At 44.8% G+C, this 26,079-nt stretch overlaps 1 protein-coding gene across 5 annotated transcripts in view; it reads left to right on the top strand.

Moving 5' to 3' along the window:
* The window catches only part of robo3 (roundabout, axon guidance receptor, homolog 3 (Drosophila)), a 514,962-nt gene that overhangs the window by 359,252 nt on the left and 129,631 nt on the right, over window positions 1-26,079 (top strand). For all 5 annotated transcript variants that reach the window (XM_068053853.1, XM_068053848.1, XM_068053850.1 and 2 more), the window contains exons 7-8: window positions 6,749-6,873; window positions 10,714-10,882. In XM_068053853.1, the coding sequence (XP_067909954.1) occupies window positions 6,749-6,873; window positions 10,714-10,882 (294 nt within the window). The remainder of the gene's footprint in view (window positions 1-6,748; window positions 6,874-10,713; window positions 10,883-26,079) is intronic.

Genomic DNA, 26,079 nt, shown 5'->3' with positions numbered 1-26,079 from the left:
ATTCACAACCCTTTGAGTGTAGTAATTTCTCCTCATCTCAGTCCTGAATGATCATCCCCTTATCCTGAGACTGCATTCTAGATTCCCTGGCCAGCAGAAACAATCTCTCAGCTTCTACCCTATCAAGTCCTTTCAGAATCTTGTATGTCTCAATTCGATCACCTCTCATTCTTCTAAACTCCAAAGAATATAGATCCAATTTACTCAGCCTCTCATCAAAGGACAACCCCCTCATCCCAGGAACCAATTTAGTAAATCTTCTCTGCACCGCCTCCAGTGCAAGTATATCCTTTCTTAAATGTGGAGACCAAAACTGCACACAGTATTCCAGGTGCGGTCTCACCAAAGCCCTGTACAGTTTTAGTAAGACTTCTTTATTCCTGTACTGAAATCCCCTTGCAATACAGGCCAACATGCCATTGGCTTCCTAATAGCCTGTTGCACCTGCAAATTAAATTTGTGTGTTCCTTGTACCAGTACCCCCAAGTCTCTCTGAACATCAAATGCTGCAGATTTGTAAGGAAACCGTTCCATTACATAAATGGAAGGTTGGATTCTCATTCCAGACCATCCCCAACCTCAAAAGAGCTCTGCAGCAGTGTGGCATTGCCATTTCCTACACCCAACTGATCTTGTGACCTTTTTTTGAGTAAGTTTGCAATTTAGTGCCAACTTAGTGGCAGCTTTGTGTTCTGGTGCCGCACCTACTCGGAACAAAGTTGACACTGCGTCCAAATCATTTCATTTAAGACCCTTCTAGGTGTCAGAGACAGGAGCCTTCCATTACCTCAATTGGATTCAGACCCAGGTTTGAAAGGACTTTCTCACTCTGCAGAATAACTCTTTTTAAAAAAAGCACTGGCACTCTCTTTTTTTTTAATCATGTGGTGCTGTGATGGAACTAGCAACATTAAAAGAGGTCTCCCACATTCTACCCTCCATAATCCTGAGGTCATCCTGTGATGTTGCCTGTGTCCTAACTCACACCAAGTCCCATTCACACATCACCTCGTTGAACTACATTGGCTCCCGGTCATGCAACACCTTGATTTTAAAATTCTCATCCTTGTTTTCAAGTCCTCCCTAGCCTCACCCTCCTTATTTCTGTAATCCCTCCAACCCCACAACCCTCCAAGATAGCTGCGCACATCTAATTCTTGTCACTACTACCAACACTGTCATGGATGTGTGTGTATGTTTCTCTGTCTTTGTCTGTGTCTATCTCTCTGTATCTATCTCTCTTTTGGGGTCCTATGGAGAAACTCCATTAACCAACTCAAGTTGCTTGCCATCAGCTGCTGTGTGCATTGCAGTCACTTCAAATTAATCTGTTAGCAAATCAATTCACATTTAAAGCTGTAGCACCCTGCAGGCAAATACTTCAAATGCTCAAAGCTTTAACATATACTCACAAGACAGTGGCTCTATCTGCAACTGGATTAGACACATCTAATGGATAGGTAATAAGAAAATGGTAGACATGTATCTTTATTTTTGGACACTGTCCCCAGCCTGGTCATTCCACTATTCATTGCTATTGTGTGGCTCCCTGCTACCAGTTTCAGCCATGGCCATTTCCGGCACCCAACTGGCCTTGTGGTAGCACACCTGCCTCTGAGTCAGAACCTTGTGGGTTTAAGTTCTACTCCAGAGACCTGAGCTCAAAATCTAGGCTGACACTCCAGTGAAATAGTGAAGGAGTGATACTGTCAGAGATGCTGCCTTTTGGATGAGAAGTTAAATCGAGGCTCCGTCTGCCCTCTCAGGTGGACGTAAAAGATTCCATGGCACAATATTGAAGAAGAGCAGGGGCATTTTCCCTGGTGTCCTGGCCAGTATTTAGCCCTCAACCCAACACCACTAATAGAGATTATCACATTATCACATTGCAGCTTGTGGGAGTTTGCTGTGTGCAAATTGGCTGCCACATTTCCTACATTACAACAGTGGCTGCACTTCAAAATTATTTAATTGACTATAAAGTGCTTTGGGAGATCCTAAGATTGTGAAAGACACGGTAGAAATGCTAGTCTTCCTTTCTTTATGTTTGCACTTTACTCATTCGCAAGGCAAGGTTCGTAGAAACTGTGTGACTGAGAGTGTGATCTGAATGCCCGTTCATGAAAATCTGCCCGAATCGCTTGTAATTGTTCCTTGTTGGGTGTGATCCTCTTAATATTGAATACTTTTAAAAGCCTTTTCTCTGTAAGCCCGTGGTGTTGAGTTGATAGATTGAAGCCTTTTTATTCTAGGACATCTCTCAGGAGCAGGCTCCTGATTACTGGGCTACAGGTCCTGTCATTTCCTTTCACCAGACATTTATAGCCAGCTCTCAAGTTATAAGCTCAGGGTAGGCCAGATGTCAATATCTTTCAGCGCCTTTTACTCTGGGAAGCTTTGCTCACTCAAAGGTATATTGAACTGCTTTGTTCGCTTGTTGTATTTAGTATGACAGGCTAATAAAGAGATCGTTCTCATATCTTCCTTATTTATACCTTTCCCTTCACATTCTGTTATGCTTCTCAGCATTATTAAGTCTCATATAATGCACTGTTTTCCAAACTGGAGGGCTGTTAGGAAGATCAGCATTCTATGCTTTTCATGCTTTTGAATTAGCTCCTGGGATAAGTGTAAGGATGCTCTGTACTGGTTTTGTACCCTTTGATTTTTATTTCCTTAATCTTCTCTCCTTAGCTACATCCCCACCCGTCCCTGGGCCTCTTGCCTCACCTCTGAAATATGCCACTGACTCTTCTGAGTCTTGTCTGGGGAATAGTTCACAGTTGCTGAGAGGTCTGGTGAATACTAGTGACAGGCTCCCTGGCCTGTCCTCACCTGAGGTCCGCACAGCATAAACACATACACACCAAAACGATATAAACACACACACTAATCACACTAATACCATTCAAACACACACACTAATACCATACAGACACATAGACTAATATCATATAAACACATATCAATACTGCAGTGTTTTGAGATTGCAGTGTGCATTGTGTTCACTAGAGCCTGCTGTAGAACACTCATGCCAGCAAAGGGAAAGTGAAAGTAAAACGGAATATAGAAGACTCCATTATGATCAACAGCCTGCAGTCTCTGTGTCTTCTACTAAACTTGGCTAAACCTTGCTGCAGTCCTGAGAACATCACAAACACCAGACAAACAAAAAACACACACAATACCTTACAAACACACCCCAATACCGTACACCCACCAATACCACACAAATGCACACCAACACCATACAAACACACAAAACAACACCATACAAACACACACACTAACACACACACTAACACCATACAAACACACACACAAACACCATACAAACACATACGCTAACACCATACAAACACACATCAATACCATACAAACGCACATCAATACCATACAAACACACTGACTAATACCATACAAGCACACACACACCAATACCATATAAACACACACTAATACCATACCAAACACAAACTGGCACCATACAAACAGCATACAAACACATGCTAACAGCATACAAATGCACATGAAACACACACACACCATATAAACAAACACATATGCCATAATTACACAAAAAATACAACACACACTTATACAAACGCTCCATATATATACACACAAAATTCAGAGCCACATACCATATGCACAATAACATCAACATATACATGCACAGATACACACACACAGTCACTATACACTAAGCACATCCCATGGACACACACACATACTTTCCATCAGGAGTGCGAGCCTTGACTATTTTACCCTCCCTGCCCTATGACAATGATGGCAATTGTAATTCCAGCTAAGATCAGCTACCCCAGGGTGAATCAGGACTGAATGTGGTACCTCCTCTCTATAGATCAGTAGCACAAAGAGCAGCAGAACACTTTATTTCAAACCCTCATGCCTCTGTTAGATGCAACCTGCGCAATTACCCTGACTGAGATCAGGAACTGGGCTGTCTGGTGAACCAGGTCCTTGGCCCTACACCTTACTGATCTACACTGATATATATTAGAACACAAAGGCCATTTGCTAAGGCCTCAAAACTCAGCCCCATTTTATTATCTCAAGCACTACAAACTATGATTATCTGCTCTCTCAGGTGCATGTAAAAGAACCATGGCAACATTCAGAGAAGAACAGGGGAGTCCTCCCCAATGTCCTGGCCAATATTCATCCCACAACCAACGTCACTGTCAGGCAAGCCCCCCACCTGCCAAGACTGAGGCACACATTATTTCGCCACATGAACATTAAAACTTAAAATTGTGGCTGGGAAGAAAAGAGGGCCTATCAGAAGGAATTGCCAGGCCCCTGACTGGAAAGACATTTGTATGGTAGCAGACAGTGTTGGAACAAGGGACCCAGTCCTTGCTTCCCCAATACACAGAAGTGGTCAGAGAAGTTTAGTCACATGACTAGCTGGCTGTTGGTTTTTTGAATTTGAACTGGCCACAGAATTTTGAACTCAGAAAGCTGTTTGCTCCTGGACTGGAAAAGACGTCTCCCCTGTCTGCTCTCATCTCACTCTCACCAGCTTCGAAAACCATTGAAGATATAGGAACTCCAAGAAAGAAGTCTCTTACAGTGAACAAGATTTAAGAAGAATACTGAGCCTCACCGAAAAGCAAGATCTACCTACAATCGAGGACCCTACAGTGAGCTCGAAGCACTGTAAAAACCCCATCTTCAGAGATTGCCTCAAACCTCTCCATTTTATTTCTCTCTTTTCTGTCTCTATTTGCATGTGTGTATCACGTATGCATGCTAGCGTGGGGCACGGCATTAACCCAATTAGAGTTTAAGTTTTAATAAATTTCACTTTTCTGCTTTAAACCTAAGAAAATATGGTGTGCTCATTTCTTTGCCTTATAATTGGAAAGTGGTGAACAAGGATTCACCAAAGAGGGGGCTCAAAACACAATGTCTTTAAAAATAAAACCCTGTTACAATAAGACCAGGTGAAGACAGTAAAAAACAAACCCTAGACATCTTTCTCACCTGGTTGTAACATCACTAAAACAGATTATCTGGTCATTATTTCATTGATGGTAAAGCACTTTGAGACAGCCTGAGAGTGTGAAAAGCAGAATATAAAGACAAGTTCGTTCCCCCTGTTTTTGTCTTAGATCTATAGCTCTTCACTTAGAAGAAGTTATGTTTATTGCCAGGGCTGTTAATCTTCAAATGCTGTAGTTTTGAGGTAAAAATAGAAATGCTTCAATACATAGTAGGCCAGTCAGCATCTGAGCAGAGAAAAACCAAGTTAACATGATGAAACACGATGAAGAGACGAACTCATTCTGATGAAGGTTTCTTCAGATGGAATTGAGAGATTGAAAGGAGGGAATATAAGGCTGGAGGAGGTTATAGAGATAGATAGTAATTCAATAAAAGTGCACAGACGAATAACTTAGAACAAAGTACCTTTCTCAGGTTTCTATTGAGTTACTAAACTAAATATTCAAATTAGTTCCATGTGCTGAATTGCAAAATGGCAAAGTTGTGGGTATCTGTCAGCTCGTGAAAGACATGAATACAAGTGAACTTTAAATGATTCATAGTCCTGCAACAAAAACAGCAACTCAAATTCTCACCATCTCGTATCAGTCGCTGTACCAAGTAATCACTCTAATTAAGTACTTATATTTCCGTTGTAAAAACATGTGGGCCAGATTTTCCTCTTATATAGTCGGGTGTCGTGTTATCACCTAAGTAGATGGGATTAAGGAATATTGGATGGGGGGAAATCACGTCAGTAACCAGCCCTGTCCGACTTCTGCTCTTGGGCACTGTCTGTTAGACGTGCACTCTCCCCCTTCGTGATCGCCCAATTCCTTCCTCTACAAAACTCTTTCCAGTTGGTCATTTACACTCAAGACTAAAAGAGGAAAACCTGCCCCTTTGTACTTTTTATTCAATACTCTGATTGCGGGTAGTCCACATTAGTCATGGTTACATTGCAGGTTACATTGGTACATAAATAGTGACATGTCAAAGGAGTCATGCACTCACTCTTGCAGACACATACACACACACTCAAAATCACTGACCCACATTTCTGGATAGAAGGCACATGGGGAATTTTCATGGGGGCTCTCCCACTCATGCATTGTAACTTCAGTGCAGAAATGGACGAATCCCTGAAGGGTCACCCCCAAAGTCGCAACACTAAGTGTCTGTCTGTAGAGGAGGTCAGCAGAGGTCACCGCGTCGCTGGCCTGTACAAGCAGGCTGAGATCCTGAGTAGGCCGGGCAGTCGTGTAACTGTCACATATACACTTCATGGTGAAGTGATCTAGAGAGAACCCTGAGGCTCTATGTGGAAAGATGTCTTTTCCCCATCAGCACTGGAAGATTGTGTCACATTTTCAGCTGAATAAAATTTAGTCGCAAAGACAGATGCTTATTAAATGTTCATTAAATCAAACTCTTTATGAAATAAACCTGCTGAAAGTGTGATGGGGAATTGATGCCAGGGTAAACGTGAGTCAGTATTGATGGCATACTTAAAAAGGAAAGACTTGAAGGTCAAGAGAAGATTCAATGGTGAATTAAGCCTCATCTCTGCATTTTTAATCTGTGGAAAGCCTGGATCTCTTTCATCTCGTGGAGTTTTTCAGTATCCTGGGAATAATCGGACTGAAATCTTTACTGGTTGTATGAGCCAGGCTTTGTTGCGAGAGTTCTGCCTTCTATTTTTTAAAGTAATGCTCTTTTCATTTTGTGTTTTCTGCAGTGCCACCGCAGATCATCGTGCGGCCTCGGGATCAGATCGTAGCTCAGGGCCGCTCTGTGACGTTCCTCTGTGAGACAAAGGGAAACCCTCCACCTGCTGTCTTTTGGCAAAAGGAGGGAAGCCAGGTGGGATTTGTCCTGGTTACATAGCAACAGTAACACAAACTCAAACTTACGCATTGTTCCTCGTGAAAAAGGAATCAGAGATCTTTCCAAGGGGAGGGTCAAGGGTCATGAAGGTGGTGACTGAGCAGGAAAACATCAGATATAATTCAAACCTTTCGCCTGGTGTACTTGGTTGTCCAATCGTATCAGTGTATATTAAAACATAAATAAAAACAGAATGCTGGAAATACTCAGCGGGTCTGGCAGCATCTGTGGAGAGAGAAACAGAGTTAACATTTCAGAGGTCATCGACCTGAATTGTAAACTCTGTTTCTCTCTGCACAAATGCTGCCAGACCTGCTGAGTATTTCCATCATTTTCTGTTATTATTTCAGATTTCCAGCCTCCGCAGTATTTTGCTTTTGTATGTTAAAATATAATTGCCTCAATCCAGTTCCTAACAGGCATGGGGGTTGGACACAACTCTGTCCATAACTAGGTGTTAAATTGGTACTCTCACTCGAATAGGACTAAGGCGTATTGGTCTGGGAAGTGGTAAATGTCAGGCTGGCGCAGTAGAGGGTGCTCTCCTGAGGTGTTGGGGTTGAGGCATACAGTCAGCACAGAGTGGAATGAAGGAGAAGTTTTCATCTGCATCTGAGCTGGGTTTAATTGATGCTGATAATGGCTACCTGAAATGAGAGAGTGTTCCATTCCCCAGCACTAAGATCCCTCTTTTTGATGAGCACAAAAAATGACAAGCGGCAGACTTACAAACAGGGCAACTCATTGTGCAAGTTTCTCTGCTTGCAGACGATAAAGTCTCTTTTAAGAGATCCTAAGCTTTAGAATTCAGAGATTGTTTCTTGGGCTTTCAAATGCCTTTCAGGAGCTGTTGGACTTCCACATGAGTGAGCCTGTTAAGAATTTGAGTACAGAAAGTGTCTCAGCAAATACTGTTCTGCAGACCAGTTACAGTAACTACAAGGCCCTAGGCCCCTGGGAGATGGTCTCCGGGTTAACTGTTACATTTAGACAATGAAGATATTACGATGTAAAGCCAACCCAGCTGTTAGAAGTATCCTGTTGCTGTTAATAGGATCATTCCCACTGATTCAACAAAGTGACCGACCTTTAAGGAATGAAATCCAGGGTCTTTTACCCATTTTACTTCTGGGACTCTTCCTGCTAATTTACCTTCCTTTGATGACCTTGGAACTTTGAGCATTCACCCTGCTTTTATCTGACAAGACAAGCACTCTACTCCTGTGTGTGATTATTTGAAGCATTAATCATTCTAGAATCGCGATCCTTCAGATATTTCTAAATATAAATTTCAACAGAAAGCTATGATCAAAATATCTGCATGTAGAATTCCAAATCTTGGTCATGCTGTCATTGGAATAGAGCTTCAGAACAGAGGCCAGAATTATTTCCAGGGCAGTCTTTTGCACCCAGAACCCAGAGTTACCCAGAGACCCCAGAGGATACAGAGAGGTCGCATCTTCTCAAAGGTGACGCGGAAAACACCAAAGAGCAGATAGAAGAGAAAATGTACATGAACCCATAAGGAGTGATGAAAATAATCAAAACAACTTAATGTAATGAAGTAAAATAGTAATATGAAATATTGGGCATCAACCTGGGAAAAACCCTATGTTGCACATTTGCTTGCTGCCTGCCTCATATCTGATTCACATTCCTCCTCTTCTGAAGATATTGACACCTGGCTGGGGTTTAGTTCTGTGGGCACCAACTGCCCTCCATCACCTCAGCCATATATGAGTTTGTGTTTGTTCATATATGAGTTTTGGCACTGCTTATTGGTAAGAAAGAAGGGCTTGCATTTATACATGAGGATGTCCCAAAGCACTTTGCAGTCAGTGAAATACTTCTGAACAATAATCATTATTGTGATGTAAAAAATGTGACAGCCAATATTCACACAGCAAGGCCTTACAAACAACAATAGACTCACTGTTTCAGTGATGTTGACTGAGGGATAATTATTGGCCAGAATACCAAGGAGAACTCCCCTGCTCTTCTTCGATATAGTGGGATTGTTTACCTGTACTTGAGAGGGCAGACAGGGCCTCGGTTTAATGTCTCATCTGAAAGATGACACTACTGACAGTGCAGTACTCCTTCAATACTGCACTGGACTGCCAGCCTGGGTTATGTGCACAAGTCTCTGGAGTGGGACTATTTGATAGTTGGAACTGGAGCATGGTAGAGCTGATCTGATCCTGAACTCAAGTGTTATCCACACATGCTCTTTCCAGAAAATGAAAATTAGGCACAGCAACCGTGGCTGATTTCTCCCCTCTCCACCAGCAACCTCATCCCCCAACTGCCCCCCATCCTGCCTTTCTGTGGGCAATTAAAGTGCTCCTCCTTCACCCTGACTGAGACCAGCCAAACCAGGGATCAAAACCGGGATCTACCTGGTCCAGGTGCACTCTGTGCTGTTATCTAGTAAAGCTATCTGTGGAGCTTGTTTCAGCATCCTAGAGTGTGCAATTCCATCTCAACATGGTTAAATCTATTGACTACTGACTGTAATGTATGTTTCAATTTGTTTTACACTGGAACATTGGACAGGGGACTGGTTTATGCATGAGCGATAGCAGAGTGTTTCAATCAGCTGGAGGGACCTTGTAATCCAGAATAAGACAGGCAACTGTCACAAGGACAGATAGCTGACAAGTTTGACCCTTATAGTTGCCAGGTGCTTAGCTGTGATTGTTGAGCTTGTTTCACCATGCGCTGGTGCCCATTCTGAATCAGATTAAGTGCCATTGTGCATTTATAAATCTGATAGTCTTCAGTTTTAGTTTCTTGGCCTTCGGTCTCTGTGCTAACATCCAACCTAACTAATTTGGTTGATTATGGCCAAATTAATTTGGGAGTGAGCAAAAGAGAGGATTAGATACTGAGAAGATACTGAGAACATTATTCTATTGGAACATGTGATTGTATAGGGTTGCAAGTCCTTCTTTCAAAGTTAGGCAAATGCCCTTCCCTATTCTATCTTTCACGGGCTCAGTCCTTAGCATTGTGTGGATTGTATGTGTTTTTAAAGTAAAAGAGCCAGAGTGGAGAGGAGGAGAATTTTTTTATGCAGCAAGTTGTTGTGATCTGGAATGCATTACCTGAAGGGGTGGTTGAAGCAGATTCAATAGCAACTTTCAAAAGGAATTGAATAAATGCTTGAGGGGGAATAAATTGCAGGGCTCTGGGGAAAGAGCAGAGGGAGTGGGACTAATTGGATAACTCTTATAAAGAGCCTGTATCTGAACGATGGGCTGAATGCGCTCCTTCTGTGCTGTATGATTCTTGCTAGGATATCAATAAAGTGTGAAATTAGGAAAATGTCAAACTGTGTTAGGTTAAAAAAACACCCAGCAATACAATTCTAAATGCCATTGTTCCATGTTTGGGATGTGCAGGAGAAAGTGGCCGGGAGTTTTCCACTTTTGTGCTCACCAGCTTCGGATTTTAATGAATGGGTGGGAAATTCCATCCATCATGTTCATCTATATAATACAAGAATGAAGGACAGAGGTTTATAGGTGCATTACTGTTGATGTTGTGGTGGGAAGCACAAGAAGCCTGTCACACAGTGTTAAAGTATATCAGTTTAAGTGAGTTTTCTTATTGTATATTGATGCCGATGCACGGGATAAGCATGGTGACAACACTGAGCCAGTTTGTGGATTGAGATCTTAGTTTGTTTAATGTTGCTAAGACTGCAATGGGACAAATTGTGATTGTATGTGTATGTTCAATAATAAATTTAGTTTGTATTGCCAAGGTGCAGTTTTGACTGCAATAATTTATACCTGTGTTTCTTTGCTACAGATCCTACTTTTTCCCAGCCAGCCTCAGCCTTTGGGGCGTTTCTCTGTCTCTCCGAAAGGCGAACTGACAATTACTGATGTCCAGTCAGGCGATTCTGGATATTACATGTGTCAGGCAATCAGTGTGGCCGGCAGCATCCTGTCCAAGGCACTCCTGGAGGTGGAAGATGGTAAGTCCAAGAGTGTTTGATATCCACTCCCCTGCTGCTTTTGTGTGTTGGAAGAAAAGGATTGATTTTCAGCAAAATATTTGCTGAATGAAGGACTATAATAATGCATTCATACCACTGTGAGAGAACAGAGCTTAGAAAGTATTCCAAATATTTGAATTGAGAATGCCCTGTGAGTCTACAGACCCAACCAATTCTACTCATTGGTGTATCTACTCAGCAATTATGAAAGTTCAAAAAAAAGTCAGCATTGAAGGGCTGAATCTCAGCAGCAACAATCATTCTGCAGTGGTATAGAGCACCTGGTCATTCTGGAGTGTGATTTAGCACAGGCTGGATTCCTGGCCGTTTTAGAGGGGAAAGAGCCCAGATTAGATTCATGATCATCATAAGATCATCATCATTCATGATCATCATCATCTTAAATGAAAGTAACTTTAAGATCCCTTTTCAAAGCTGAAGAGTCTATGTAATATTTCCACTTAGCCCATCTCTCTAACTCTGGATTCAGTCAGTGGGATGAAGCTAAGATGTTGCAAATGGGCTGAGGAAGAAGCGTCATATATTGTTAATGCTCTTCAAAGTCTGCTTTAAAGCTCCTGCAGTGGCTTAGTGGGTGTACTGTGAGGTGTTGCATTGAGAAATACAGACCAGAAAAGTCCCCTGTCCAATCCTTTGTTGGTGCTTGGAGGAACTCCCACTATACCAATGTGAAATTTCTACTGCTCAGACGAGCCCATCCTAACCTCTGTCTGAATGAGATTTTGGATTGGTACCAAGTTAGCAGCAATTTTATGCTATGGACACACAGTCATTAAGAATGGCCAGAGTATGTTGTACTTAACGGACAGTTTGGGATGGTTTCAAACCCAGGGTGCAAAAGATGATGGGTAGTTCCTTGAATCACTATAGCATTCCGCCCCTCTCCAGGGTGCCTGTTCTGTTCTTATTACAGTCATTGACTGTCCAATTCACTGGCATCAGGGCACATTTGAGGATGCAGTTACTGTGTAAATCAAGGGGACTCATTTCCTGTAGGATTTTTAGAAGCTACCAGGAAACTCAGATTCCAGGGAGGATGGGCTGCCTACACTATGAGCCACGCAGAATGGTTTAGCTCACAAAAATGAGGTTTAAAATGGATTTTCTCCAATTGAATATCCATCACAATAACAACCTGTAACATAGTAAAACATCCCAAGGCACTTAGAGGAGCTTATCAAACAAAATTTGATACTGATCCACATAAGGAGGTATGAGAACAGGTGGCCAAAAGCTTGGTCAAAGAGGTAGTTTTTAAGGAGTGTCTCAAAGGAGGAAAGAGAGGAGGCAGAAAGGAATTGGGAAAGAATTCCAGAGCTTAGGGCCTTGGCAGTTGAAGACAGCACCACCAATGATGGAGTGATTAAAATGTCTTTGCTTTTCCAAAAAAATGAATTAAACGTGAACACAGCAATGTGTTTTCTGACAGCCCTTCTCCTCCAGGTACGCTGGGCCTCAGCACTAGCCGTATCAGCTTCAGAAGCTGCAATTGACGATGTAGAAAGAGATTAGTGCACCATTAAAGAAATGCAGCTGGGTAAGAAACAGGATGCACTGTTCACAGGGATCGCCTGGGTTCCCACAGCCCCGTTTTAAAATGTGTCAGTCGCGTGTCAGCCTGAATGATCTGGGGCTGACTTCTCCTGGTTCTGATAGAATATTGAAGCCCCTCTGGCATTCTGAATGATGAGCACAGCCTGTGATAGCTGACAGGATGACAGGCCTCCCCTAGACTATCTCTGTCCAGGGTGAGCCGCTAACGGTGATTGATTTTTTTCCCCCCCCCCCCCTTCCTGCAGATTGCTGCTGGGAAATTCAATTGAATGTGAGCTTTCATCTGTCCTGTCACTGCTTCCAAATCGATGGGGAATAATTAGTGCTGTAAATGAATGCAGGAAATGAATGCGGGAAGAGTGCCTCTGTATTGAGCCCTCTTTCATTTTTTACCTCATCTGGTTGGCATGATTGGAAACACGACTGCTGGTACATAATTGCCAACATTACAGCAGTCCTGGGACTTCCTTATCAGGCACTATATAAATACAAGTCATTTCTTTAAAATTAGCCGAAAGGTTACTGCTCCGTTGAATGTTTACCACATTTGTGTGACAATCCTCTGATATTTTATCTGACGTAGTTCAAGTCGAAGGCCCATCACCACCTTCCCGGGTAAATAAGGGATGGGTAGTAAATGCAAGCTTTGCTAGTTTTACCTGCAAATTTGATTTTCATATAAATAAACAGTTCAGTCCCTCACTATTCAGACTCCCATATGAAGAACAGTTGACTGGCAGGATACCGAGAGGCTGTGGAATTAGCTATGAGTTGCTATCGTTACGGAGGGGTGAAAAGGAAAGCGAGTTTGAGAAAAAAAAATTAAGTGTCCCAATAGTAAATTTTAAAGGTTACCTTCACAGAAACATAACAAATCTGCTCGATAATAAAACGTAAGTAATCAACGTGCAAATCTTCTGAGCAGTCGAAATACAGGTTTGAGAGCTAGAGAGGCCTGTTTTGGGATTCCTTCTCTTTGAAGGTTGCATTAGATACAGACCCAACCTGCATTTCAAAATTTGCATTTATTACTATTCATACATGTTAACGCATTTTAACTTACAAAATGAACCTTGGTTTCACCCTGCCTCTTGTAAATAAATCAACAGATCATATCATTCTAATGTAGGGTTGGATTGCCATAGTGATTTAGGCATTCAAATGCCAAGCACCTAATTTCAAACATGAGCTTCAGCTACCTAAGCAAACTCTTTCTATCAGACTATGCACTGCCTTGTTTCACGAGCATCGCAAGTCACAATTGTGACACGACTGGGGAGGATAGTCAGGAACATAGGAACAGGCGATGGCCAGTCAACCCATCGAGCCTGCTCTGTCAGTGCACAGACCCAGTGAATGGATGGTCATGGCCCCAATTTTAAGGCTGGGACAGGAACCAGACGTCTCTCAATTGATAGCTGTATTGGCAGAAGGGCCTGAGTGCTATTTGCGACTGAGTTATTGGCCACTGTCTTATTATTATGGTTACCAAGTGCCAACGCTGAAGCTGAAAATATCCTCTTTTTAAAAAATTCATTCGCGGGAAATGTCGCTAGCAAAGCCAGCATTTATTTTACATCCCTAGTTGCCCTGGAAAAGCTGCTGGTGAGCCTCCTCCCTGAACTTCCACAGCCCATGGGTTGAAGGTATTCCCACAGGGCTGTTAGGTGGGGAGATTCAGGATTTTGACCCAGCGACTACGAAGGAACAGTGATAGATGTCCAGGTCAAGATGGTGTGAATTAGATGGAAAACTGAAGGTGATAGTTTTCCAATGCATCTGTTGCCCTTATTCTTTTACGTGGTAGAGGTCGTGGGTTTGGGTGGTGCTACTGAAGAAGCTTTGGTGAGTTGCAGCAGTATATCCTATAGGTCATGGTGCACTGATGTTGGAGGGAGTAGATATTCTTACATGCTTCTTTTTTTTCTTGCACTCTCACTCTGTTTAAATCAGCATTCATTGCACACTCACACCCTAATTCATTCTCTTTTAGGATCTCAAAATTATAGAGTGCCTCACCTCCCTTAGCTTCTCCTTCATGTTACAATATTCAGGCTTTTGAAACCCAAGCTTGGCATTGCTCAATCACTAACTCCTTTCCTACTCTTTTTGACTTCCATTGTTTCATGCACTTTGATTCTTGACATTCATCCTTTCACCTTAGATTCTCAATTTTTTTTTAAATGACTAAAATAAAATGCCATCCAGCCTATGTTGTGAACAGCCTGAGGAAGAAGTTATTCTTCCAGTGACTGTGGAGGGCAGAGTTCACAAGTCAAGTGCTGCGATATATTGTCAGTTTCCTTGGTCCTGTCATGCTTCTAATATCACTGGTCTATTGTTAAATTTACTCAGCCCAGCAATCCAAGCTCTCCTAACTGCAATGTTCAAAATATAGCCTGTCCCAATGAGGGTCTTTTAAGGTCAGTGAGTGCACACCATTGACTATATATTGGTCTCTGCAGTATCAACAACTGTGTCTGATCTCTGGGGGTTTAGTCTTACTTCTCCCTTGGCCCTTCTCCATCCTCTCTCACAAAGCTAATAATTAAGGTTTATTTTAGTCTGGTAATAAGTAATTATTCATCTTTCAAAAGGTTTGCTTATCAAGTACAGTGGCGTGAAGCATAACTATTACTGGAGACTATTAAGGGTTGAGTTAATCTTGTTATTTCTTGACTACCCTGCAGTTTAATACCTGGTCGTTTGCAGTTTCACTGGCCTGAAATCAATTTGGCAATTACTCCATCTCATTTCTCACAGTGTCATTACTGACCGCTGTACATTCAATTTCCATTGATCGCAACAAAATCTCTCCCAGAAGGATCCCACTGTGGGGCCTTTTCAGGTATTGAGGCTTTTTGATTTTCAACCAGGCCAGAGCCTTGAATTTCTCAGGAATCTCTATCAAGTAGCAGATGCGGCAGTTTAAGTTGGTATTGGCTTTCTGTCTTTAACCGGGGGCTGCTGAGTAATGTATATCTTTGTGGGGCTCACTTGTAGAGGAGAGGCCTTCCATCAAAGATCTTCAAAGGAATCTTTCCCTGTCAAAAAAGAAAAATAGGAACGGCAGACAACAAAGTCCTTCTTGAAGAGCAGCCACTTGACTGCAGGTGGCCTCTGGTGTCTCTGAAGATCACAAAATTTACACACTGAAACGTTAACATTTATGCTGTGTGAAAATCAAAGATCGCCGAGCTCTCTGAAGAAAGGTCGTGAAAGGTCCATAAAAGCGACTTATTTCTTTTGGTAAGGAAAGAGCATGCATTTATATTGCACCTTTCACGACATCAGGCCATCTCAAAGTATTTTTGAAGTGTGTTCTCTGTTGTGATGCAGGACACTCAACACCTAGCGTGCTAGCTCTATGTGCTGAGCCAAGCAGTCTGGGAGAGGTCAAGGTTCTAATCCTCGGTTATGCTGAGTTGGTTGATCTCAGCAGGGCAGCTGTAGGGGGTGATAGAATTGACTTTGTCAACCCATGGGCTAGCACAGGGAGGAAAATCTGTCAGGATTCCCACTCCAAATTTCACCTCACTATCACTGGGGTTATGGATTTGGTTTAAGGGACAAAGTATCTGGAAACAAGTGCAATAAGGTTGTTAATACCCCCAAATAAAAAATCTCAGGGGAGGTTTGGGGGGTACAGAATTAAACCACATGCTGGATTTCCTTTATTTCCTTCCAACTCTTGTAACTTCACAAATAAGAATTACAGGAATAATGCATAATAACAAAGAACAAAGAACAGTACAGCACAGGAACAGGCCATTCGGCCCCCAAGCCTGCGCCGATCTTGATGCCTGCCGAAACTAACACCTTCTGCACTTCCGGGGCCCATATCCTTCTATTCCCTCACTATTCATATATTTGTCAAGATGTCTCTTAAACGTCGCTATCATATCTGCTTCCACCACCTCCCCTGGCAGCAAGTTCCAGGCACTCACCACCCTCTGTGTAAAAAACTTGCCTTGCACATCCCCTCTAAACTTTGCCCCTCACACCTTAAACCTATGTCCCCTAGTAACTAACTCTTCCACCCTGGGAAAAAGCTTCTGACTATCCACTCTGTCCATGCCGCTCATAACTTTGTAAACCTCTATCATGTCGCCCCTCCACCTCCGTCGTTCCAGTGAAAACAATCCGAATTTTTCCAACCTCTCCTCATAGCTAATGCCCTCCAGACCAGGCAACATCCTGGTAAACCTCCTCTGTACCCTGTCCAAAGCCTCCACGTCCTTCTGGTAGTGTGGCGACCAGAATTGCACGCAATATTCTAAGTGTGGCCTAACTAAGGTTCTGTACAGCTGCAACATGACTTGCAAATTTTTATACTCTATGCCCCGACCGATGAAGGCAAGCATGCCGAATGCCTTCTTGACTACCTTATCCACCTGCGTTGCCACTTTCAGTGACCTGTGGACCTGTACGCCCAGATCTCTCTGCCTGTCAATACTCCTAAGGGTTCTGCGATTTACTGTATACCTCCCACCTGCATTAGACCTTCCAAAATGCATTACCTCACATTTGTCCGGATTAAACTCCATCTGCCATTTCTCCGCCCAAGTCTCCAACCGATCTATATCCTGCTGTATCCTCTGACAATCCTCATCATTATTCGCAACTCCACCAACCTTTGTGTCGTTCGCAAACTTACTAATCAGACCAGCTACATTTTCCTCCAAATCATTTATATATACTACAAACAGCAAAGGTCCCAGCACTGATCCCTGCGGAACACCACTAGTCACATCCCTCCATTCAGAAAAACACCCATTCACTGTTACCCTCTGTCTTCTTTGACCGAGCCAGTTCTGTATCCATCTTGCCAGCTCACCTCTGATCCCGTGTGACTTCACCTTTTGCACCAGTCTGCCATGCGGGACCTTGTCAAATGAAAGAGATTAAAGGATACAGGAGCAGCATGAAACACAGCCCTCAGCGCGAAGAAACCATGAGTGACCGCAATGACTTGGCTCAGCTGCGAGCACTCTTTTTCTCTGGTCAGAATTGTTGTATGCTTGCCTTTGAGAGTGATGTTCCTTTAAGAGCTTAGTATGCTAATCAGTTAAGAACCAGGACATAGTCATGTGACTCAAAGCCAGTGTCACTCTGCAACTGTAACACCCAGAGTAAGGTTCTGTAAATAGTTTGCTCTGTACCGGATTGAATAGTATGCTGTAATAAACCTGTTTGAGATCTTCAATCAGCTGAACTTCATGCATCTCGTTTATGTTGCATCAGACAGCATGAAAAACTCATTACAAGAAGGATGTAAATTTGACTCCCACAGCCAGGGCATAATCTAGGGTAAAATTCCAGTGCTGTACTGAGGGAGTGTTGCATAGGGTGGAATTTTATGGACTGTGCAAGAGTGAATTTGGTGGTGTGTGGGGTGATTTAATTAGGCGGGAGTAATTTATTCGGATTCCCGATGGCAGGATATTTTTGAGACATTAAGTTGGCAGCGGGTTTGCGGCATTCCGGGGATTCCCCCCGCATGGTGGCGGATTGCAGCTTTGCATTCATTTACATGCCATGAATACTCATTACTCTACACATAGTTCCAATTTAGTCCTTCCTGCCAGATTAAGTGAATGGTGAGTGCTATTCCATGCCATCCGGTTCACGATTGTTTCACTGTGGCATGCAGCGATTGGATTTGTGCAGTTGAGTCTCAGGTCTTTGTTGCTCTGTCTTTAACTCATCGGCAAAAGGATTGCCAGCATTGGAATGGATGCTCGCCTCCAGGCCAGCATTGGAATAGATGTTTGGCTCCAGCTCGGCATTAGCAAGGGTGATTCTTCTCAGGGGATGGTGGCGAAGGCTTGGCGAATCTACATCGAGGAACTGGGGAGGGGATTCGGGGAGGACAGGGTGGGGTGATCGGGTACATGGAGGAGCGGAGTGGAGTGTCCATTGTGTGGAATGGTTGTTATTGATGCTGAAACTGGATGTTGGTGGCTGTGGGTGTGATGGGTTGATTAGAACATTACAGTGTGAAGATAGTTAGCAATGGCCAAAAGGGAGGGATGACTGCTGTCAACATCGGGGATATGTGGGGCAAATTGAGGGTACTGACTAGCAGAGGGAACGGTCACAGTCAGTGGGGGCAAATGGATTCTGTAGGGGGGAAGGTCAAGAATTATGGTTGGGTATTCGACAGCTTCATAGGGAGGGGAACAGGATTTGGCAACAATGATCAGGTCGAATTGAGGAAGATCAAGGGTCAGAGTCGACATGTCTATAAGTAACCGAAGTAGGAACATGGGGGAGGGATGGCATAAATAAATTGATGATTACACAGTGCATGGTAATGGGGGGAGGTTCAGTGCTATCAGACGGAAGGGAAACAGTAACATTGGGTGGGTCAAGGGGGGGTGGGTTCAGGCTGGAAGGTTGCAGGGGGAAGTTGGGAGATTTGCCCTGAATTCCAAGTGCACCATTTTCTCCAACGATAATGCAAACCACGTGGCCAGTCAAGGATTGAAGGAGAGTGGGAGGAGACAAACAATAGCGAGTGTGTCTTCTAACTGGCTGCAATTTTAAGGCCGATATAAGGGAACTGCTCATTGCTTTGATGTTTTAGCTCACTAGCAACAGAGGGCTGAATTGCCACGCTCTGCTTATTTATTGTTCAGAAAAAGCGCAGCAACATGGGTCTCATACACCCAATTTGTCTATTATTATGGGAAGAAGAGCAAATGGAGTGACTAAGGAGGGCTCTTTTCCCTCAACTCATGATGCCAGAACATCAGCAACAGACAGAACAAAAAGATGAGGATGCTCAGAATGACAAAATCCAAGAACAGCCTTATCGAGGACAGGCAGTGGCCTGTCATTGCATCCTCAGGACAAGGACAAATTACCTTCAAATGTCAGCGAGGCAATGCCAGATACGCTGAAGGATGTCATGTGAAATGGTCACAGCAATCTGTAGGATCTTGCAACATGACCTGCAACCACTTGGCTTTGGTGGGAATCCCATGCCAGTTACCCTCAAGGTTACTGCTGCACTCAATTTTTTTGCTAACGGGTCCTTCCAGGGATCCACGGGTGACATGTGTGGCATATCACAGTCTGCGACACCCAAGTGCATCAGAGAGCTGACCAATGCCCTTTTTTGACCATGCCAATGATTTCAACTACTTACCTGTAGACGAGGACAGCAGGCAGCAAGGTCTGCGGCGCTCGGTGCCATCACTGGGTTCCCTAGAGTGGAAGGGGTGATTGACTGTACTCATGTGGCCATTAGAGCTCCCTGGGACCAGCGTACTGCATTTGTGAATCACAAAGGCTTCCACTCTTTAAACGTACAATTGGTTTCCGATCACAAGAGAAGAATCGTGCATGATTACGCACTTTTTCCAGGGGGCTGTCACGACTCATACATTTTGAGGAACTCACAGCTGCCAGCAATTTTCAAGGAACCAGCCAAAGTGGACAGATGGATCCTGGGTGAGCAGGGTTACCTACTTTGTACAGGGTTGATGACACCAGTGCACCATCCCCAAAGCACTGCTGGAGAGAGATACAATGCTGCTCACGCATCCACCAGAGCCATCATTGAACACACCATTGGCATGCTGAAAATGTGCTTCCAGTCTGCCATGACCAGCCTGGAGCGGCTTTTCAGTATGCATCACAGAGAGTGTCACGAATAATCTTTGTCTGCTGTGCCTTTCACAACCTTGCAATTAGACATGGCAACATTCTGCAAGTGGAGGAACAGCAGGCCTCCTCAGATGACGAAGCCTATGAAGAGGATGAGGGGAAGGACAACAATGCCAATGATGCCAAAATTGATATGAGGGCCATGAGAGACATGTAAGGGACATCAGGCAGAACCTCATATTTGCACGTTTCAGCCAACAACAAGCCACATCATCAAGGAACATTGGGAGAAGAAACATAAAAATTCCCCACATATATTCACATACTCCTGAGGCCCTTTTCATTACTGCAATATTAACGAGGCTTTGCTGCACTTTGATGTGACTGGCAGATCAAATCTTCTATGGGCTATGATGGATGCAAATATACACCACTGCAAGCACTGTTAAGTTGTGACCGCAGAACCACAAATGTAAGGCATGTCCGTAGTAAAAAAAAATGAATAATCATCAATCAACAAACAGCTATCGTTGAAGACTGAAGGCTCAAATAGCAATGAAAAATGGACACTGGACATTTTCTGAGATGCATTGGAAGCATCAATGTGTTCCTGCCACAGGCTCCAATGAACATTTTCATTTTCATGTGAAACCAAACAAATGATTTACAAGAATGCATCAAAAGTTAAAGTGAATAAAGATGTATTGAAACTTTTTGAACAGTGTTACATTATTTACAGCACCTGGTCCCGTGCCACCTTCATGCTCAAAACTGTTTCCTTTTACAAAGTGATTCCTGACAACGCAGCCGGCCAAGGTGCGCACATGCGCAGACGGGCTCCTGCTCTCTCCACGTGCGCTGCATTCCGACTTGCCAGGACTGGTTAGCGTATGCACCGATGACGTCATCGCATGATGTGTGCATCTTCGGGCAACGCGTCTGGTCATCCTCTGCGCATGCGCTTTACACGTACAGCAATGCAATGCCAACGGGTATTCACCCGTGCGTCAAGCTCCGCTCCCCCCTCGCTGTTCTCTCCAGCCGCTCCGTTCTCCCCCCCCCGTCCCCGGCACGCTCCACTCCCCCCTCCCATCCCCGGCCCGCTCCACTCCGCTCCCCCGCTCCCCTGTCCCCGTCCCCGCCACCCCCCGTCCCCGGCCCTCTCTGCTCCTGCCCCCCACCCCCCGTCCCCGGCCAGCTTGCACTCTCGCCATTGTGTGCTGCCATGTGTTTAGGTTAGGTTGCCTTCGTGTGATTATTTGAGCAGCGCCATCTTTAGTCCTGGCAGCTGCCTGAAGTCGCAGACTGTGACGTTTTAGTGGCACATGCTGCATTTGCGCATGTGCCACTGCAGCGCCACCTAGTGGTAGCGTTGTCAGCAAACGGAGCCATTAGCAGCTGAGGTGGAGGCAGCCTGCTCAGTGCAGTGACCCGTTGCTGTGGATGACCATGGCGGGTGTCATCTGAAGAAACGAGGCTCCATCCTACTGGGGTCTCTAACAATGGTGCTTGAGTATCCCCCATGTGCTTGCCTGCTGGAGGTAAGGGGGTCAGTGTTGGGGGGGGTGGTGCGCGGTAGGAGGAGATGTCGCTTACCCCAGGTGTGTCCTGAGAGGAAGGCCCCAGGGTAGTTGGCATGTGCTCCTCCTCCATCTGAGTGCACAACGGCACCAGCCTGTCTTCTTGAGGGGAAGGAACTCCTGTAGAGAGGTCCAGATTCCTCATCTCCCTCTCCTTAGACTCTGCTGCAATGTGGCCATGGATACAGTGATGAAGTGCAGGTCTGATCGCATATAGCTTGAGTGATCAACCAGACGCCACAGAGCTCACCAAACTCTCAGCTGAGGAAGCCATACACCCAAATGCCTGGGGCATAGCAGATGTCGTAGCTTGCATGGACTCCTCCATGGCACGTGCAAAGCCACACATGACCTCAGGTATCTCCGACATATTTTCCACATGGCTTTGCTGCACATCCAGCAGACTTCTCGTAGTGACAAACAGAGGATCATCATGAGCAAGGAGCTGAGCGGAGGTCTGGTCCCCAGCAGTCCTCCGATTGTCAGGGGACCTCGATGGCACATGCTCCTTCAGCTGCTGGGACATCTTTGCGTCGTGCACACCAGCCTGTGGCCCAGATTCGAATCTAAACCCCCTGCGGACTGCGTGGATGTATCTGCGTTGGCAGATGTGAAAGAAGAGGTATGTGACGGTGCACCCTCTGGGGCACTGTCTTCCTCTTCCTCCCCAGAGGAGGAGTCTTGGGTCTCGCAGCTTCCAGACACTCGAGTGCGGGCACATGCAGTGGAGACACAAACAGAGACACAATAAGCATCAGCTTAACATGAGCTCAGACACTTTCATTGGGTGTGCATGCATGTCTGCAAGACTGAAGATGACACTTCATCCTTACGCCTTGAGGATCCTGCCTCGCCATCTGATTTGGCCCTGCCTCCCTCCTCTCTCGCTATTTGTGCAGCCTCCTCTTCAGCTGGTGTCAACACTCTAATGTCTGCTACACCTCCTCCTGTCTTGGCTCACTGGCGCTGCTTGTGGGTGCATTTGTCCTGCAGGAGATAGTACAGATTGAATCAGTTTTCTTTAGATGCATCACAACCATTGTAAAGATACATCGACATCGCTCATTCAGGACTGGGTTTTGCATGACACATCCCCAAGCACATCAACTATTCCAATCGTCAACTTTGCGGAAAATCATTTAGGGTCTGGCACCAAGGCTGCTCACGTAATCCAATGCAAGGCTCGTTTGCCCTCCTTCTTAAAGAGATGGAGCCAGGGGCTGGAATTTTATGCCACCCCAATGAGCTGGATGGTGGTGGGGGGTGTGGTGGTGGGGGTGGTAGTGTAAAATGGAATGAGAGGCTCCGAGAGGCTTTCCCGACCCCCTCCCGCCTCCGACCCAATTTATATAGGGCGGGGGGGGGGGGGGGGGGGTGGGTGGTGGTGGGAGGTGGGGGCGAGAAACGGGCCATCCGCCCCAGGCCAATCAAAGCCTTCGCCCGCCTCCACACAGATTTTACGCGTAGCAAGCGGGCGTCCTGGAGCCGGGAAAAGCCACCTGGGTGGGCCCTGTTAATCGGGCACAAGGTGCCCGATGGAGGGCCACCCCTGCTTCCCCAACCACCTCCAGGATTAACACACCACCCCTTCTCCCCAAACGACCACCCTTACCTTGCCAGGGCTGGGCCGATTACCCCCAGCAAGGCAAGCAAAACTCACCTTAAATTCCAGCTCGATGTCTTCCTCTGCGGTCGGCTGGGCTGCAGTCCCAGCAGTGTCCACTGCTCCCGGCCCGCTGATTGGCCGGCAGCTCAATGAGGCAGGACTTCCTCCCTCAAGCAGGTGGAAGTCCTGCCTCAGAACAATTAAAGCCTGGGGACCTGAAAAATGCAGGATGGATCCACAGGCAAGGCGAAAACGGGTTTGCCACTGACTTTTACATCGGTGGCCAGTTCCCGTCAACCCAATGTAAAATTCAGCCCAGGGTGACAAACAATGGAGCATCTTTGCTAGGACCACTTACCCTCACTGATCTGAGCAAGTCATTGATGCGTTAGTGACCCCACAGTTTCAGACCTCCTCTGTGACCTCCATCCAGGCTACCTTAGTCAGGCAGGAGGGTCTTCGCACTCCTTCTGCAGGGAGGAGGACCTCCCGCCTTTCCCCGACGGTCTGGAGGAGAACCTGCCAGGAGGCATCACTGAACCGTGGGGCAGGACGCTGCCTGCAGGCTGACATATTCTTCAGTGTACCTGCAGAGATAAAGTACATGATGTGAAGTTGGTGCTGGATTACAAAAATTAAGGGAGGCAAAAGCATTTTGGATTGATTTTGAAGCTCGATTTCAGGCTCCTATTCGGAGACTTACATGACAGAAAGGCTTCTGATCCTTGAGGCTGCAAGAACAGAATGCTTTATATCCATGGCAATCTTGGCTCTCGGTCCAGTGTTGGCAGGTTCCGCCAATGAAAGGGCATCCCCGCTGCCCAAACCCACGTGTCCCCCGTGCTCGTTGGCCCATGGGTCATTTACATATTAAATCACGTGGGAAACCGAAAACCTGGAGAAAGTGGAATTTACACCGACTTCCGGTTCTGCCGTTGGGAGCACCGCGGGACTCATGAAATCCAGGCCGCAGTTACAGGCTCAGCCTTTTTTTTTAATACAACAATTCAAGGTTTTGTCTGCCAATAAAGGTGGACATCGAAGATCCGATGCCACTTTCTGAAGAACAGCAGAAAGTTTTCCCAATATCCTGGGTTACCTTCCTCCTTCAACCAGCACTACCACAATAACAAATTAACTGGGCTCTGCTGATGGTGGGAGGATGTTGAGGCAACATGGTTTTCATATTCGCCCATATAACAGTCACTCTTCAACATCTATTCATTGTGTGAGGATATTTACAAAGTTTAGATAATGCCTATGCTCTATATAAAGTCAGGAATTTATTACTGCTTTGTTTCTCCTAAGTTTTAATGATATACTCATGTGGAAACAAAAGGCACACTGGGATGGTATGTCAGGAAAACACGATAGGCCAAATGAGAAATATTAATTCATTGGTTGGAAACTTACATTAGACTTTTAATGGAAAAAATCCTACACTTAACCTCTTAAAAAAACTGGCAGCCAGGATGGCCACTGCAATTTGCATCTGGAATATCTTTGCACGTTACAAGACCCCAACCGGAGTCAGAAGTCTAACAAGAAGCCCAGCCAGATCAATGCTTTGGCTAACTGAGTAGAATATCCAGATCATCCCCATTAGCGGGACAAAGTCATCCTGAGGCATTCATAAGTGGAGATGTCCCTCCAGAGGGTAAACACTGACAACACCACCTGAGAGAGGTTTTGGGTTTTAGACTTTGTGACCTCATTAAAAACGAATGGGATTGAGAGAACCATATGACCTCACTGAAAAAACTAAGAGTTTTTGTTACACAGGCAAGAGACAAGCAGAAACTGAGTATGCAGCAGCAGAAGGCTGCATGCTTCCCTTTCTTTCTGTCTCCCCAGAAAACATCAAGTTTGAAAACCATCTGCAACTGTGGACCCTCCAAGCCTACAGACTGCTACAGCCAGAGACCAAGGGAAGAGAGCCACCTACCAGACTGCCTTCAAGAAAATCCTGAGCAAAGCAGACCAACCACAAATGACCAGCCAAGGACTTCAAGAATACAGCTTCAGCAGGAAAACTACTGGATCATCCACTTCACAGACTACGTATTTAAGTTCCATTTATTTTGGACTCCACTCCAACCACCAAATTTATTTTTCTCTCTGTCATCTATTTGCGTGTGTGTGATTCTCATGTGAATGTGTGTGTGTATGTGTAGCATATTTTCTTTTATTGTTTTTAAATCGGGGTTAGATTGTTCAGTGTAATAAACTTACCTCTTTCTTGTTTAAACTCAAGAAAACCTGTCTGATTGGTTCTTTCATGATTAAGGAAAAAGTTAAAACACTCACTGAGGTGGTAAGCACAAACACTTTTTAAAAGGAATAAACCTTGTTGCAGTCAAATAAGTGGAAGGGCAAGAGGGGTGACTGTGACCTCCCTCCTCACTTGGCCGTAACAGGTACCTGAACTTCAAAGGTTGAATTACGAGGAGAGATTACACAAGCTAGGGTTGTATTCCCTGGAACTTAGAAAGCTAAGGGGTGATTTGATCAAAGTTTTCAAGATATTAAGGGAAACAGATAGGGTAGATAGAGAGAAACTATTTCCACTGTTTGCAGAGTCTAGGTCCAGGGGACATAGTCTAAAAATTAGAGCCTGACCATTCAGGAGTGACATTAGGAAGCATTTCTATACACAGAAGGTGGTAGAAGTGGCAACTGATGCTAGATTAGTTATTAATTTCAAATTTGAGATTGATGATTTTTGTTAACCAAAGGTATTAAGGGATAAGGGGCAAAGGCGGGTATATGGAGTTAGGTCAAAAATCAGCCATGATCTCACT

This window comes from Heterodontus francisci, chromosome 22 (assembly GCF_036365525.1).
Source record: "Heterodontus francisci isolate sHetFra1 chromosome 22, sHetFra1.hap1, whole genome shotgun sequence".
NCBI lineage: Eukaryota > Metazoa > Chordata > Chondrichthyes > Heterodontiformes > Heterodontidae > Heterodontus > Heterodontus francisci.
This window is presented reverse-complemented; position numbering and strand designations above follow the sequence as displayed.